At 46.2% G+C, this 15,815-nt stretch overlaps 2 protein-coding genes across 2 annotated transcripts in view; one reads left to right on the top strand and one right to left on the bottom strand.

The window, feature by feature from the left end:
• Positions 1 to 13,141, top strand: part of ZNF557 (zinc finger protein 557) — a gene marked incomplete at its 5' end in the record, with an annotated part of 19,539 nt that extends 6,398 nt beyond the window's left edge. The window contains 4 exon segments of the mRNA XM_017528270.2: positions 3,023 to 3,118; positions 11,410 to 11,492; positions 12,303 to 12,711; positions 12,714 to 13,141. Of these exon segments, the coding sequence (XP_017383759.2) occupies positions 3,023 to 3,118; positions 11,410 to 11,492; positions 12,303 to 12,711; positions 12,714 to 13,081 (956 nt within the window).
• LOC119471226 (endogenous retrovirus group S71 member 1 Env polyprotein-like) overlaps positions 2,312 to 15,815 on the bottom strand; it is an 18,817-nt gene continuing 5,313 nt past the window's right edge. The window contains exon 2 of the mRNA XM_037738382.1: positions 2,312 to 9,916. Coding sequence (XP_037594310.1) covers positions 4,350 to 5,255 — 906 coding nt within the window. The 5' untranslated portion in view covers positions 5,256 to 9,916 and the 3' untranslated portion in view covers positions 2,312 to 4,349. The remainder of the gene's footprint in view (positions 9,917 to 15,815) is intronic.

Raw genomic sequence — 15,815 nt, 5'->3', positions numbered from 1 at the left:
CAGAGACTTGCTTTGTCACACAGGCTGGAGTGCACTGGCAAGATCTCAGCTCATTGCAACCTCCACCTCCTGCGTTCAAGCAGTTCTCCCTGCCTCAGCCTCCTGAATAGCTGGGATTACAAACGCACACCACCACACCTGGCTAATTTCTGTATTTTCAGTAGAGACAGGGTTTCATCATGTTGGCTAGGCTGGTCTCAAACTCGCGACCTCAGATGATTCTACCACCTCAGCCTTCCAAAGTACTATAACACAGGTGTGAGCTACCGTGATTGACCTATTTTTCCTATATTCCTTCTGCTCCTTTTTCTGCCTCCTCTCCAGTGGCAACTCCCGTTATGTGTATTCGGATGTTTGATGATGTCTTCTGGGTCTCTTAGGCTCTGTTCTTTTTTTTCCCTTTTTAATTTCTGCATTACAGATCAAGCAATCTTTACTGACCTGTCTTCAAGTTCACACTGATTGTGTCTTCCTCCTGATCAAGTCTTCTGATGAATCCCTTCTAGTAAATTTTTCATTTCAGATACTATATTTTTCAATTTTAAAATTCCTGTTTGGCTCCCTTTTATAATTTCCATCTCTTTAGGATTTTCTCTGGTGAGAATTCATTCTCCTGATTCCATTAGTTCTTTGTACACAATTTCCATTAACTCTTTGAGCATATTTGAAATAGTTGATTTGAAGTTATTGCCTAATAAATCCAATGACTAGGTTTCCTTAGGGACAATTTCTGTTCATTTCTTTTTTTCCTATAATGCAGTTTCATTTCTGTTTATGTGCCTCATAATTTATTTGCTGAAAACTACTTTCAGAATATGACAATATGGCAGTTCTGTAAACCTGATTTTCCCATCCCCAAGGTTTCTTATACTTGGTATTGTTTCTTTTGTTTAGTGACATTTCTGCACTAATTTTGTCATATCCATATTTGTTATGTGTGGCCACTGAAGTCTCTGTTCTGTTAGCGTAATGTTCAGCTTGTGACTAATTTGTCAGAGATTTTCTTAAATACCTGAAACCCTAAAGATTACTAGTCTTTGTCGATGGATCTGAATTATATGTTAGAGCATGCCTTCAACACTCAGCTAAAGCACTTTACAACTCTGCCTTAGCCTTCAGTTCCTGCTTATGCAGAGCCTGGAGGTCAAAGGTGAGGGCTTGGTGCCTTCTCAGATCTTTTCTCAGCATGTGTTCATCCCTGGATATGTGCATGGCCTTCTAGGAATGTGTGGAGGCCGGGCGCAGTGGCTCACACCTGTAATCCCAGCACTTTGGGAGGCCAAGGGGGATGAATCATCTGAGCTCAGGAGTTTGAGTCCAACCTAGCCAAGGTGGTGAAACCCTGTCTCTACTAAAAATACAAAAAAAAATCAGCCAGGCATGGTGGCACATGCCTGTAATCCTAGCTACTCAGGAGGCTGAGGCAGGAGAAGTGCTTGAACCCAGGAGGTGAAGGTTGCAGTGAGCCGAGATCACGTGACTGCACTCCAGCCTGGGCAACGGAGCAAGACTCCATCTTGTTGGTGGGGGTGAGGAACGTGTGGAAAGACGCCCTGCTCCCCAGCGCATCTTGTTCTCCACTTCTCCCAGGGTTTTTGGTTTAGTCTTTCGTTTGCTTCAGTTTTCCCTGCCCCATTCAGCAGTGGCTAAATGTATCTGCCTTTAGATGTGCTGCGACACACTTCCCTCTCTACCCTCCAGCTTCCACAGGTACAGCCTCTTCAGACCTGTGGGAGTTCGGAGTTACACAACTAAAGGGAAGCCCTTTGACCCAGCACATCAGGGAGCCACCAGACAGTCAAAACAAACAACCACCCACAGTTTTAGAATAAGGTGCATTGTGCCACCTTTAGTACTAGAAATACAGTTGTCTCCAAGGCAAAATGGGGAATAGAGTATGTGGCTAGAGTCAGTTAAAATGTCACAAATCCCTCTTACCCAGATTCAGCTGTTTGTCTTGATTAGGCATTCTCCTGTGGTCATAAACTTTTGATAACATTCCAGAGTTCCAATGAAGTTGATTCTGGTTTTGCCCCATTTACTTACTGTTTCTGCGAAGGGATGGAGTTTTGGAGTTCCTAGTCTCCACTACTTTCACTGACATCACTTCTTTTAAGTCCTTCTTAAGCACGTGTGTTCCCAGGTCTGTGCTAGGATGTGGGTGTGCAGTGAAGAATACAGCAGACATGGTCCCCACCCTCATGGAGCTGCCTGTCTCAGGCTGTTCCCATGAAATGAAGATTTACTTCTTGACCTGACTGTTGGAAATAGATGCTCGGTGCCGCAAAGAAAAATTAGCACTGAGACAAAGGATTCTTCAGCAATGCAGTTTTTACTTCCTGGACTGCAGGAAAGGGTACCCATGCTAGCCATCGTGCCACAAGAATACAATGAACAGAGGAAAACACACAGATTTATTTTTCACACCTTTGGGGTTGTCCTTACTGCTATGTCTGATCTCCTTTGGCTGTAGCCAGACCTCACAATCTAAACTAAAACCCAATTGGCTAACAACTTAAAACTTAGGTAAAAGCAACAGAGAGCTGGGACATGCCTGTGAGCACATCCAGCGCAGATATCTTGGTTAAAGTACAATGACATAGAATGTACTACGTGCCTGTAAGCATGGCATCTCCGACACCTACCTAGGATAGGGCTTAACAAAGTTATTAGCACACTGATTCTTTAACAAGAAGGGGAACTTTTCGGCTTCCCACACTGACGGTATATTCTGTGTAGTTAAATCTTGGGCTTTCAAATTCTGTACTGAAACCTGTACTGGGGCTCCCGGGACCAGTTATCCTGCAGCCACCCTAGCTATTGACTGAGGAGGCTTGTGAGTTTTTTTCTTTTTTTAAAATTTTTGTGAAAGAGGGTTACTGTATATATTCAATTTTGGCATAATGATTCCTCTGCTCCTGAAGTCACACCTCTTCACCTTCATAAGTACTGATTTCAACTTCATGGGGGAGCTTATCTGCTGCACAGACCCCTACATCATGTGCCTTTTCTCCATGTACAGGGAACCAAGTTGATAAACCTAGTCTGATCTCCCATTTGGAGCAAGAAGATAAATTGATGACCGAAGAGAGAGGAATTGTCCCAGGTACCCGACCAGGTGAGCACCAGGTGGATATAAATCATTGCGAGGAACAGGTCTGGCCAGGGAGTGAGAAGTTGGGAGTATTATAATACATTAGGAAATATCAGGGAGAGAACTGCATAAATGCCCCTTTTCCCAACAAGGCCAAGAACGTTTGGTCTGAGGCTCACGTACCTTCATTACTTTAACTTTCAGCCTGTCATCTCATACTTTACTTTGGCCTCAGGAGAGAGAAAAAAAGAGACATGTCTTGGGCGGGCACGGTGGCTCCCCCCTGTAATCCCAGCACTTCAGGAAGCTGAGGTGGGTGGATCACAAGGTCAGAAGATCGAGACCATCCTGGCTAACACAATAAAACCCTGTCTGTACTAAAAGTACAAAAAAGTAGCCGGGCATGGTGGTGCGTGCCTATAATCCCAGCTACTTGGGAGGCTGTGCTGTACCCAAAGCGAGTTTAAAACAGAAGCACCACACAGAGTTTCTTGAGAGTCCGTTTAATGCCAGTGTCCTAAAGTCAGCTGTTGCTCAAACCTCTCAGCCCCGAACAAAAGGCAGACAACATTTTTATACCTTTGCGGGGTTAGGGGGTGGAAGACAAATTGTTACAGAAGCAGAAAAAGCAGGTTAGGGGAGGAGGGACCTAACAGCAAAGATTCTATTTAAAGTCCAAGCAGGATGTGGGGTAGGCAGTGACACTGCTGCAGGTACAGGATATGTGGGCCAGTGGGCCGTGTTTCTCAGAAAAACAGGTTACAAAATACCAGGTGCCTCAGGCTACAGAGTTTCAGGAACAAAGTGCTCTACATAGCTCAGGGTGGTTAGAATGGAGTCACCATAGACAGGCTAGATTATGTCATTCCCCACTGATGTTTTGGCAGAATCAAATCATGGATTCCTCAGTGTCATCTACAGGATGGTAGTGGGTTCTGAGGTACATGAGGCTGACAGGCTGTGGGCTGCCTAATGAATTTTAGGAGCCAGTTTAGTATGCATGGTCCAAAAGTTAGGCCTAAAAGGAGAAGTAGGGGGCCTGCCAGCCTGGTGATCAAGGTCGTGAGCCAGGGCTTCCAGTTAAACAGTGCCTGATCCCAGGGAGTATTACTCTTCTGCTCTCAGCAGCGTTTGTCTAAGTTATCCCTGACTCTTTGGAGAGTATCTCTGATGACTCCAGACTTGTTGGCATAGAAACAACAGCTTTACCCTAATGCAGCACAGAGTCTTCCTTGGGACAGAAACAATCTAAACCTCAGTGGTTTTGAAGCACCACCTTGGCTAGGGAATCTGATTGGGCATCCAGCATGTTTATGGTTGACTGAATTTCTTCTAGATCAGTATCAATGCGATGGGAGAATGACACCAGTGCAGTTTCTCCTTGGATTAAAGCAGCAGTCCCCAGGGCAGTGCAGCCTGCTACACCAAGTCCTGCCAAGAGAGGCACTAGAATCGGGGCCCTGTGGCTGAACCTGGAGTGTAGTCCGGCGGGCTGAAGAGGAGGCGTCCTTCTGGTCCGCTGTACGCTTATACTTGGGGAAGTACATGGACCAAGACACAGTTTGGGCCTTGTCTTCAGAGTTGTTCCATTTATGCAACGGGTGAGACTGGAGGTGCAGGCCAACCAGATGCCATTGGGAGCTCGACAGGACAATGAGGAGTTCATAACAGTGAGTAAAGACTGACTGCAAGTAGTCTGAAAGGGAAAAGCAGACAGGTTATATCCAGAGATGATTAAGCAGGATACATTTCCCGCAATATAACCTAGAGTGAGTAAGCGGGAAGGCTTTGTGCAGGGAGGAGATTCAAGTGGGATAGGTTTTTCTGCTCCTACTGCCATATAGTATGGAGGTTTTTTCTTTAGGCACAGCCAACAGTCTTGAGCCAGTTCGGGTTGGGTGGTATTTAGAAGCTTATGCATGTCAGCAAGGATATACATTAGAATTGGGGCTAGATGAGGTTTAGGCCCGAGCCTAGAGACCACCCAGGGTGGGCCGGCTGAAATTTTTAACTGGGGATGGGGCTGGAACATAGGTTCCCCTAAGTCCATTATGGCCCAGTAGGTTTTGGCAGTCTCCAGTAGGTAAGGACCTTTTGGATTACGAGCAGTTCCCAGATCCCATCCAGTTACATGTAGCCTGAGTCCCCAGGTCATCCCCATGGTCAAAAGAAGGCAAAGGGATTGTGGATAGTAGGTTTAGGGGGTTAGAGGATCCCATAGAGCATGTTTTTGGACGGGCAGCACAGGCTAAAGAGAGGGTTGAAGATTTTGTTGGTCCCCCGTGATAGGTGGCTAGGGTTACACGGGACCAATATGGGCAGAAATATTCATCTGCTTGCTGGCAGTTTACACCTGAGGGGTTTCCTGGACACTTCAGTAAGTTCCTTTTCCTCACTGTCAGATCTCCCACATCCCAGCCAAGGTATCCCGAGGTCACCCTGGGAGCCCCAACTGAAAAGAAGGCTGACTTCCGAGATTAGGGCAGACTAGAGGGAATAGGTGTGCTCTCTCTCATTTCCGCTCCCATCACCACGCACCAGTGTTGGGTCCCAGAGAGGCACATCTCCTTCCACACAGGACAAGTGGTCAGTAATACTACCTGGAAGGGGATGCTGTCCCACACAGAGTTAATCCTCTAAGTTGACCTGACTGCCCTAATCTCGTAGGCTTAAGGGATTAGGTCCTGGCTCAGGGACCCGTGTTGCTTGCTGAGTCTCCGTAGTGGACTTTGCGCCGGAGCAGTGGATCCAGATGGGGATACTGTTAACCTTCAGGCGGTTGGGGTTGCTAGGATCATGGTGTAGGGTCCCTTCCATGATGGGGTAAGTCCTTCCTTCTGGAACTTTGATATACATGAGGTCTCCTGGGTGGAAGGGATGACCCGATGTAGGCAGGTCAGAAGTAGGGGTCGAGTATGTTTCTCAAACAAGTGGCTGGATAAAGTCCTGTACCTGTTGGAGAGACTGTGAGTACTGTAACAGGTTAGCACGAGAGATTTCTGCCAAATGGACATCCTTCAGCCTTGGTAGAATGTGTGGTGCTCTACCAAACATTATTTTTGTACAGGGTGAATTGCCCGATAAGGGGAGCATCTAGTTCTAAGGAGTGTGAGGGGAAGGAGGTTTGTCCAACTCTCGCCAGTCTCCAGAATGAGTTTTGTAAGGGTGTCCTTTAAAGTTCGGTTCATGCGTTCAGCCTGTCCAGAGCTCTGGGCCTGTAGGCACAGTGTAGTTTCCATTGGACATTTAGTGCCTTACTGACCACTTGAGTAATGGACATGGTGAAGGCTGGACCGTTGTCTGACCCAATGGCAATTGGCAGCCTGTACCGGGGAATGATTTCATTTATGTTTATTACTGTGGATGCAGTTTCATTTCGAGTGGCAAACGCCTCAGTCCATCCAGAAAAGGTATCCACCATCACCAGGAGATACTTAGATCCTGCCCGGTGTGGTTTTATTTCTGTAAAGTCTATTTCCCACCTTTCTCCTGGGCTGCATCCTCGGAGGCAGCGGTCCAGTTCAGGTTTGGGACCTTGCCCGGCGTTTACTTGTGCACAGGCCATGCGGCTGTAAGCGGTCAGTAAAGTCCTGAAGGTGGGGGATTTTGAAGCACCCCATAAAAGCTGAGCCAACTTGGTTCCTCGCAGGTGAGTGGTGGAATGAAGTTGGCCAACTAGGGCCTGTCCGAGGGACTCAGGCAGGAAGATTCTCAAGTCCGGCAGGATCCACCATCCATTTTGGTTTTTGTTGGCCTGAAGATCTGATGCTTGCTTTTCTTCCTCTGGAGAATATGTTAGATGGTTGGGCAGTTCTGGCTAGGGTAGGATACGACTGGCAACAGAGTCAGTGGGGTGACAGGAAGCATAGCTGCTTCATAGGCTGCAGAGTCTGCCTTCTGGTTTCCCCAGGCAATACTCATGTTTCTCTCTGGTGTTCTTTGCAGTGGATTACAGCGACCTGACAGGAAGCCATGTGGCCTCGAGCAGGGCCAGGATTTCCTCTTTGTTTCTGATAGTTTTTCCTGCAGAGGTAAGTAATCCCCTCTCCCGGTATATGGCCCCATGTACATGTACAGTAGCAAAGGCATACCGACTGTCATTGTAGATGTTTACTTGCTTGTCTTTGGCCCTGGGTAAGGGCTACTAGTTCAGCCTTTTGTGCGGAGGTGCCATCCGGTAGTGCTTGGGCCCAAATAATATTGGTATCTGTTGTGATAGCTGCACCGGCACTGCTTCCATTGGTGAACAGAGTGGCGTCTGCCTGGTCCAGAGGGGTGTCTTGCAAGTCTGGCCTACTGGTCTTAGTGACCTCAAGTATTTCTTGGCAGTCATGAATGGGAGCAGAGAAGTCTGGGTCTGGGAGCAAAGTTGCCAGATTCAAGCAGCATGCAGGATGGAAAGTCAGCCTGGGTTGGTCCAGTAGCAGGCTTTGGTACTGTAAGATCCGTGAGTTTGACATCCATTTTCCCGAGGCACTCCTGAGCAGAGTTGCCACTGCATGGGGTGCCGTAAGGGTCAGTTCTTGGCCCAAGGTTAACACCGGTTTCCTGGACCAAACTTGGAGTAGCTGCCACTGCCCACAGGCAGCTTGGCCAACCTGAAGCCACTGGGTCCAATTTTTTTGATAAGTAGGTGTCTGGCCGCCACCATGGTCCCAGGGACTGGGTGAGGACTCCCTTGGCCATGCCCTTGTTTTCATGGACAAACAGGTGGAAAGGTTTTGACACATCAGGGAGTGCCAAAGCCAGTGCTTCAGTGAGAGCCCTTTTGAAGTTCTGGAAGGCCCGTTCCTCTGTCTCAGTGTAAACCAGCTCTCTACTTCCACTGGTCACGGTGTAGAGGGGCTTTGTGATTTCTGTGAACCCTGGAAGCCAGAGGCGGCAGTACGCTGCTGCCCCCAGGAGTTTCCACAACTGTTTTTTTGTGGTAGGAGTTGGAATTTGCAAGATAGCCTGTTTTCGAGCATTGGAAAGTGCTCGCTTTCCCTTGGTGAGTTCACATCCTAAGTAAAAGTACCTTCTGGAGGCAGACTTGGGCCTTTTTGCTGAGACTTGGTATCCAAGTCCTTGGAGGAGACACAGCAAGTCTTTTGTATGTTGTAGACAGCTGTTGGCCATTTCCGTGGCCAGCAGTGAGTCATCTACATACTGGAGAAGGGTGCAGTCTGGATGGCTGGCTCAGAAAGGCACTAGGTTCTGTTGGAGAACATCTCCAAAAAGGGTAGGAGAATTCTTGAACCCCTGGGATAAGTGGGTCCAAGTAAGTTGGGTGGTGTCTCCTGAGTTTGGATCTGTCCATTTGAAAGCAAAGATTGGCTGGCTGCTGGCAGCCAAGGGGATGGCAAAGAAGGTGTCCTTTAAGATCCAAAACAGTGTATACTGTATGGTTTGGCGGGAGCAGGCTGAGGAGGATGTATGGGTTCAGGACAGTTGGGTGAACAGTGACTAGACTGCTTGTTAACATCCTGCAAATCCTGGACCAGCCAATAGTCATTGGTGCCAGGCTTCTTTACTGGCAGGAATGGAGTATTCCAGGCCGCTTTGCAGTAGCCACTGTATGTGTGGACTTCCGCCTTCCCTGGCTTTTTGACTCATGGGATACTGTTTTACTTGTACCAGTAGAGCTGTAGCCAACAACTCCACTGTCCCAGGGGGTTTGATTCCGCCCAAAAGTGGGGAAACTAGGCCTCTAATTCCAGCATAAGTGAGCCGTTTTCTGAGGCTATGGCTGGGGTGTTTAAAACCAGGAGGTATTCTTCTGACACAGGGGTGGTCAGTAAGAGGTGGGTAGTTGATGAATCCTGGTCTTCTAAGTTGAGATGAGTTCCTCAGGTTAAGAAAGAGATAGAGGCTTGCAGTTTATGGAGTAGATATCTTCCCATTAGGGGATACGGGCACTCCGAAACTACCAAGAAGGAATGAGTTACTCTTTCCTGGCCTAGGTTTACTTCTGGGTAGCTGCAGATAGTCCCTGTGGCCCCTTGAACTGCTCCTTTTGTGATTGGTGACCTGGCCCAAAGGTGTTTTTGATACTCAGCATTCTGCTCCAGCTTCAATTAAAAATTTTACAGGGTGACCCCATACTGTGGTGCTGACCATGGGCTCCTGGGGGCCAAGCAAGAATGAGCCCCAGCCCTATCAATCTAGCTCCTCCAAGGCTAGCAATTTTTTGGGTTTTCTTTTCGGTTCCTTGTCTTTTGGGGCACTTATTTTTCACTGGAGCAGTGCTCGGGCCCCCAACTGACGGCCCTTGTTCTTTTTGTTGATTTGTTGGGGAAGGGGTCTTCCCTGTACCTCCTGGAGGGCAGCCACCAAAATTTTTACCTGTCTTTTGGAAGCCTTGTCACAAGCAGCTTGGGCTGCCTGTTTTTCCCTGTTATCAAACAAACACCTTTTGGGCTATTTCTAAAAGTTATGTGATACTCATTCCAGCAAATCCCTCCAGCTTTTGTAATTTTCTCCAGATGTCTGGGGCTGCCTGAGTTACAGAAGCCAAATTTAAAGCGCTTCTTTTTTGGGTGCAGCCAGATCAAATGGGGTGTTAAGTATGACAGGCCTCCTGGAGACGCCCCTGGAAACTCATTGGTCCCCTGGACCACTTCTGTGGTTTTAGATAAATTCATAGGCTTCCATGCAGCTCCCTTAATACCTGAGAGAAGATACTGGTGGAAGTTGTCCAAAGCCCTTCTCCCCGCCGAGTTAGGGTCCAGTCTGGTCTGGTTGAGGGGAAAACTTCCTCCAACCGGTTCCTGCCCTCCTCTTCAGGTTGGCCAGTGGAGGTGAAGTGTTTCCCTGCTTCCCTTCAGATACAGTCGCTGTCCTCTGCAGTAAAAAGAGTGGAGGATTTGCTGACAGTCATCCCAAGTAGAACAATGAGTCTGGAGTATGGATTCCACCAGGAGGTCAGAAGCAGGTTCTGAGTTCTCCAATTATGTAAATCAGAGGTGGAAAATGGGACATAAACCAAAAATGGGGTTGATTGTTCACCACCAGCCGGAGGCGGTGCCTCCCTCAAAGGAAGGAGGGGAGCAGCCTCCACCTCCTGTTGTGGCCAAAGCCTGGAGCCCACAGGTGGTGATGCATTGGGGGGTACAGGAAAAGTAACGATGGGCAACAACGGGGTCGTAGAGCGGAGGGAGGATCAGGGGGAGACCTCTGTCCTCCCCAGACGGGGCAGGACTGGAGGGGCCGAGGTGAAGAGGGTGGCAACCGAGTAGTATGGTTGAGTACCTTAGAGGCAGGGTTTTGAGCTGTGCAGGACTGCAGCCACGGTGGTGGGTTCAGGACCAGCCTTAGCTACTGATCAATATACAGGAACTGGTTGGGGTGACCTGGGTTTCTTGTGACTACCCTTCAAACTGCCTGGACCATGTTAGGGCCTGTGTTCGGCCATCCCACGTTAAAGGTTGGCCATTCTAATTCACACAGGGTTCAGAGCTGGCCCTTGGAGAGGTGAATTCCAGTGACATAATCTAGCCTGTCTATGGTGACTCCATTTTAAGCAATCCTGTTAACTCCGTTCTAACCACCCTGAGCTATGTAGAGCACTTTGTTCCTGAAACTCTGTAGCCTGAGGCACCTGGTATTTTGTAACCTGTTTTTCTGAGAAACACGGCCCACTGGCCCACATATCCTGTACCTGCAGCAGTGTCACTGCCTACCCCACATCCTGCTTGACAAACAACTTTAAATAGAATCTTTGTTGTTAGGTCCCCCCTCCCCTAACCTGCTCTTTCTGCTTCTGTAACAATTTGTCTTCCACCCCCTAACCCCGCAAAGGTATAAAAACGTTGTCTGCCTTTTGTTCGGGGCTGAGAGGTTTGAGCAACAGCTGACTCTTGGACACCGGCATTAAACAGACTCTCAACGAACTCAGTGTGGTGCTTCTGTTTTAAACTTGCTCTGGGTACAACAGCTGAGGCAGGAGAATCTTTTGACCCGGGAGGCAGAGGTTGGAGTGAGCTGAGATTGCGCCATTGCACTCCAGCCCAGGCGACAGACTCCGTCTCAAAAAAAAAAAAAAGGACACGTCTCTTCTTCTTAAATGTAAGTCTCCTATGAGTTCTTTGAGCAGTTTCAGTCCACCTTGCCTTCCTGACAGTTTCTTCGTTTTGCCAACATCAATCTCTATCTTGCTAGAATCTTGATTAAACATTGCCTAAAATTTTCACGTCCTTATCCCATTTGTTGAATGCCTTCTCAAAAGCCCTTGTCTCAGATTCTGCCTTCACTCATATATGCATTTTTACCATTTCACCATCAACTTAAAATTGCCACTTTCCTATCAACTTAAATTTCTTTTTAACTTGTTTCAGATGTGGAGACTCCACTTGAAGCCAGCGGGTTACCTTCTAAGCTACATGTTTTTCGAAAAGAACAATCTAGAAATACGAAAATGGTAAGACTAACATGGGTGGTTTCTGGCATTTCATGGTAGGAGAATGCTCTACACGAGAAAAGCCACAAAGAGTGGCTTTATTAAATAGTTATTAAGGGAAAGTGTCATTTTTCCAAGAGAAAATAGTGTCTCTGGAGAGATACTGTGAAATCATTTAGAATTTGGAGAAAAGCATTAGCCCCAAACTCTTTCAGAAGTCCCACAAGTAAATACATCCAGTAGTCTGAGTCAGATATTGGGTATTTGGCAAACAAAATAGCCGGGCGCAGTGGCTCACGCCTGTAATCCCAGCACTTTGGGAAGCCAAGGTGGGTGGAGCACCTGAGGTTAGGAGTTTGAGAACAGACTGGCCAACATAGCGATACCTCATCTCCGCTAAAAATACAAAAATATTAGCTGGGCATGGTGGCACAAGCCTGTACTCCCAGCTACTTGGGAGGCTGAGGCAGGAGAATCGCTTGAACCCAGGAGATGGAGGTTGCAGTGAGCCAAGATCATGCCATTGCACTCCAGACTGGGTGACAAGAGCGAAACTTCATCTCCAAAACAAAAACAAAAAAAAGAAAAATTAGCCTTAAACTTATTAGAAAAATGCACTATGAATATGATAAAGATGTGTAGAAAGAATCCATCTTTTTTAAATTCTATGAATCAAACTGACAGAAGCCATGTACCAGCACACTCATAGTGGCAAAAACATTAATTCTAATACCATGATACACAACAGAATTCCTGGGAGAGGGACCCATGACAGTATTCAGTGCTAAAAATATTATAAATTGTACTTACTGGTCATCTCTTAATCAACAGGAGACAAATCATCTTGGAGCAAAACTCAGCAAATGTAATCAGTGTTTTAAAGTCCTCAGCTCAAAATCTTCCCTTACACGGCACAAGAGGATTCATACTGGAGAAAAACCCTATGACTGCAGTGAGTGTGGTAAATCCTACAGGACTAGATGTTACCTTACTATTCATAAGAGAATCCACAATGGGGAGAAGCCCTATGAATGCAGTGACTGTAGGAAAGCCTTCATTAATTCCTCATCCCTCAGAATGCACTGGAGATTTCACACTGGAGAAAAACCCTACAAATGTAACTGGCGTTTTCATAAGTTCCGCACTCTGTCTGTCTTCACAAGCCACAAGAGAGCTCATACGGGGGAGAATCATTATGTATGTAATCAGTGTGGAAAGGCTTTCCACACAAGGTCATCTCTTTCCACAGTAGAATTCACACAGGGGAGAAACCTTACGAATGTCACGATTGTGGGAAAACTTTCACGAGGAGCACAAATCTGACACAACACTTAAGAACTCATACTGGAGAAAAACCCTACAAATGTAATGTGTGTGGAATATCTTTCACCCATAGATTTTCTCTTACAGTACACAGGAGAGTACACAATGGAGAGAAACCCTATAAATGCAATTACTGTGGAAAAGCCTTTAATGTTCTCTCATCAGTTAAGAAACACATGAGAACGCACACTGGAGAAAAGCCCCATGAATGTAATCATTGTGAGAAATCCTTTGCTACTAACTCTAACCTTTCTTTGTATAAGAGAATACATAATAGACAATTGTGAATTCAAAAACTGTGGGGAAAGCATTTGTTGATCTTTCATCCTCAGATAACATGAGAGAACCCCGACCAGATATAGGAATTACTTCCCACTGTGTAACAAATTACCCCCCAAAATTTTGTGGCTTCCAACAACAAAACTTGTCACAATTTTTGTAAGTAATTGAGAAACAACATAGCTCTGTAGTTCTTCAGGATCTCGCATGAGGTTACAGTCCAAATGTCAGCAGAACCATAATCATCCAGCATTTGTCCTGATGGAAGGTCCGCTTCCAAAACGGCTCACTCACATGCCTGACAAGTTCATGCTAGCTGTTTTTAAGGGATCTACACTTCCAAATCATGTAGGCCTCTCAACAGGGCTAAGTTTCTTTATGGCAGCAAGTTCTCCCCAAAGCCAGTTATCTAAAGAAGCCAATACATCATAATGTCTTTTATGACCTAGCTTCAGAAAGATAGATAGGTTTTCATGTCCCTGTTATATTGGTCACACACACCAATCCTGATACAGTTTGGAAGAAGACTCCAGGAGGTATAAACAGCAGACACTGGGAACCATCTGCGAAGTCTGCCATGGAATCAGTGGAGGAAAGCCTTCAGCAGACCCTGTGTCTCTTTTTTTTTTTTTTTTGGAGACAATGTCTCACTCTGTCACCCAGGCCGGAGTGCAGTGGTGTGATCACAGCTCACTGCAACCTCCACTTCCTGGTCTCAAGTCATCCTGCCATAGCCTGCAGTGTAGCAATGGGACTACAGGTGCATGCCACCACGCCTGGCTAATTTTTTTTTTTTTAAACTAGAGAGAGGGTTTTGCCATGTTACCCAGGCAAGTCTCCAACTCCTAGATTCAAGCAGTCCTTTCATCCTGGCCTCCAAAAGTACTGGGATTACAGGTGTGAGCCACCACACCCAGCCAACCCTTCACCTTCTAACCTGATCAACATGGAGTAGCATTCAATAACCCACAGGTTAACTCACTGCAGAGAGAAACCTAATGAGTGTAACCCGTATTGTTGTAAAACCTTGAGGTCAAACTCTTTCCCCCTACTTAAAAAGTTACCTACTGGAGAGCTGCCCAGGGAACACAGTAGCTGTGGGAACGCCTTTGGTGATGGCTCCAGGGAGTCACGTGGCAACTCACAATAAGGTGAAGCCCTATATGTGGCATCAAAATGGAAGAGCGTTCAGGGCACACTCATTCCTGAAGTCACATTTCAGAAACCATACAACAGAGGAGTATGTTGAGTATACAAAGTGTGAAAAGCCAACAACACAAGCAGTCATATTACTAAGCACAAGACAATGTGGTTTGGTAAGATATAAAAGCATTGAATATTCTCTCAGTTTTTAAGAAGATTCATACCAGAAAGACCAATGAATTCCATTAGGTTTTTACATTTTTTAGAAACCTAACTCAGTGTAAAGAAACTACTGTTTTTGAATACAGAGTCTGACTCTGTTGCCCAGGCTGGAGTACAGTAGCACAATCTCAGCACAATGCAAACCTCCACCTCCCCAGCTCAAGCAATTCTCCTGCCTCACTGCCTCAGCCTCCCAAGTAGTGGGGATTACTGGCGCCTGGCACTACGCCCAGCTAATTTTTTGTATTTTAGTAGAGATAGGGTTTCGCCATGTTGCCCAGGCTGGTCTCGAACTCCTGACCTCATGATCCCCCCACCTTGGCTTCCCAAAGTGCTGGGATTACAGGTCTGAGCCACCATGCCCAGCCACTTTTTTTTTTTTAAGAGAGGATTTCATCTGAGCCCAGGCTGGATTGTGGTGGTGTTATCTTGGCTTATTGCAACCTCTATCTCCAGGGCTCAAGGGATCCTCCCACCTCAGTCTCCTAAGTAGCTGGGACTACAGGCATGCATGACCATGCCCCATTTTTGTAAAGATGGGTTTTCACCATGTTGCCAGGGCTGCTCTCAAACAACTGGGCTCAAGTAATCTACCTCCTCAGCCTCCCAAAGTGCTGGGAATACAGGAATGACCCACCAGACCCAGCCAGAACTTCTTAAGATAAAGGATGAGAGAAAATTTTCAGTGATACTTCTTCCATTAGGAAAGATAGGAAATGTTCCTTGGCTGCAATACCCATGAGTATTAATTTTGGAAAAATTTTCAGTGATTTCTCCCTTTATACATGAGAGAACTTATATAGAGGAAGCTGTAGGAATGTAATCAATGTTAGGATGCCTCAGCTCTTAACTGAGTGGCCACACAGTAATTTATACTGAGAACAAAAGGCATAAATGCTTCATCAGTATCTCATTTGTAGGTTGGGCCACTAGCTCATTAATTTTTAGCCTTTTTGTTTTAATATAAGCATTTATGGCTATAGCTGTCCTGAAAATCTTATTATACCATTTTATATGTAGTGTATTCTAAAACATCAATACACCAAATATTCAAAAAGGCATTTCCAAATAGCTCCTGAGTGATCTAGTTTGTTAAAATAGAAAATTGACTATATTTGGTATTTTTTTTCTAATTTAATAGCATTTTATCGAGTACATGGACTTATTTTGATAGTCCTAATATAGCAAATACTGTTTCCTTCTCAATGTTCATTCTCCCTACTTATTTAAAGAAAAAACAATTTTATTCAAGTTGTCAGTGAGCAGTATTGACAGGATACATACAGTGGGGCTGGGCGCAGTAGCTCATGCCTGTAATCCTAGCACTTTGGGAGGCTGAAGGGGGCAGATCCCCTGAGGTCAGGAGTTCAAGACCAG

This window comes from Cebus imitator, unplaced genomic scaffold (genome assembly GCF_001604975.1).
Source record: "Cebus imitator isolate Cc_AM_T3 unplaced genomic scaffold, Cebus_imitator-1.0 Scaffold53, whole genome shotgun sequence".
In the NCBI taxonomy this organism is placed as follows: domain Eukaryota; kingdom Metazoa; phylum Chordata; class Mammalia; order Primates; family Cebidae; genus Cebus; species Cebus imitator.
Note: the sequence above shows the minus strand (reverse complement) of the source record. Positions and strands in the feature narration are given on the sequence as shown.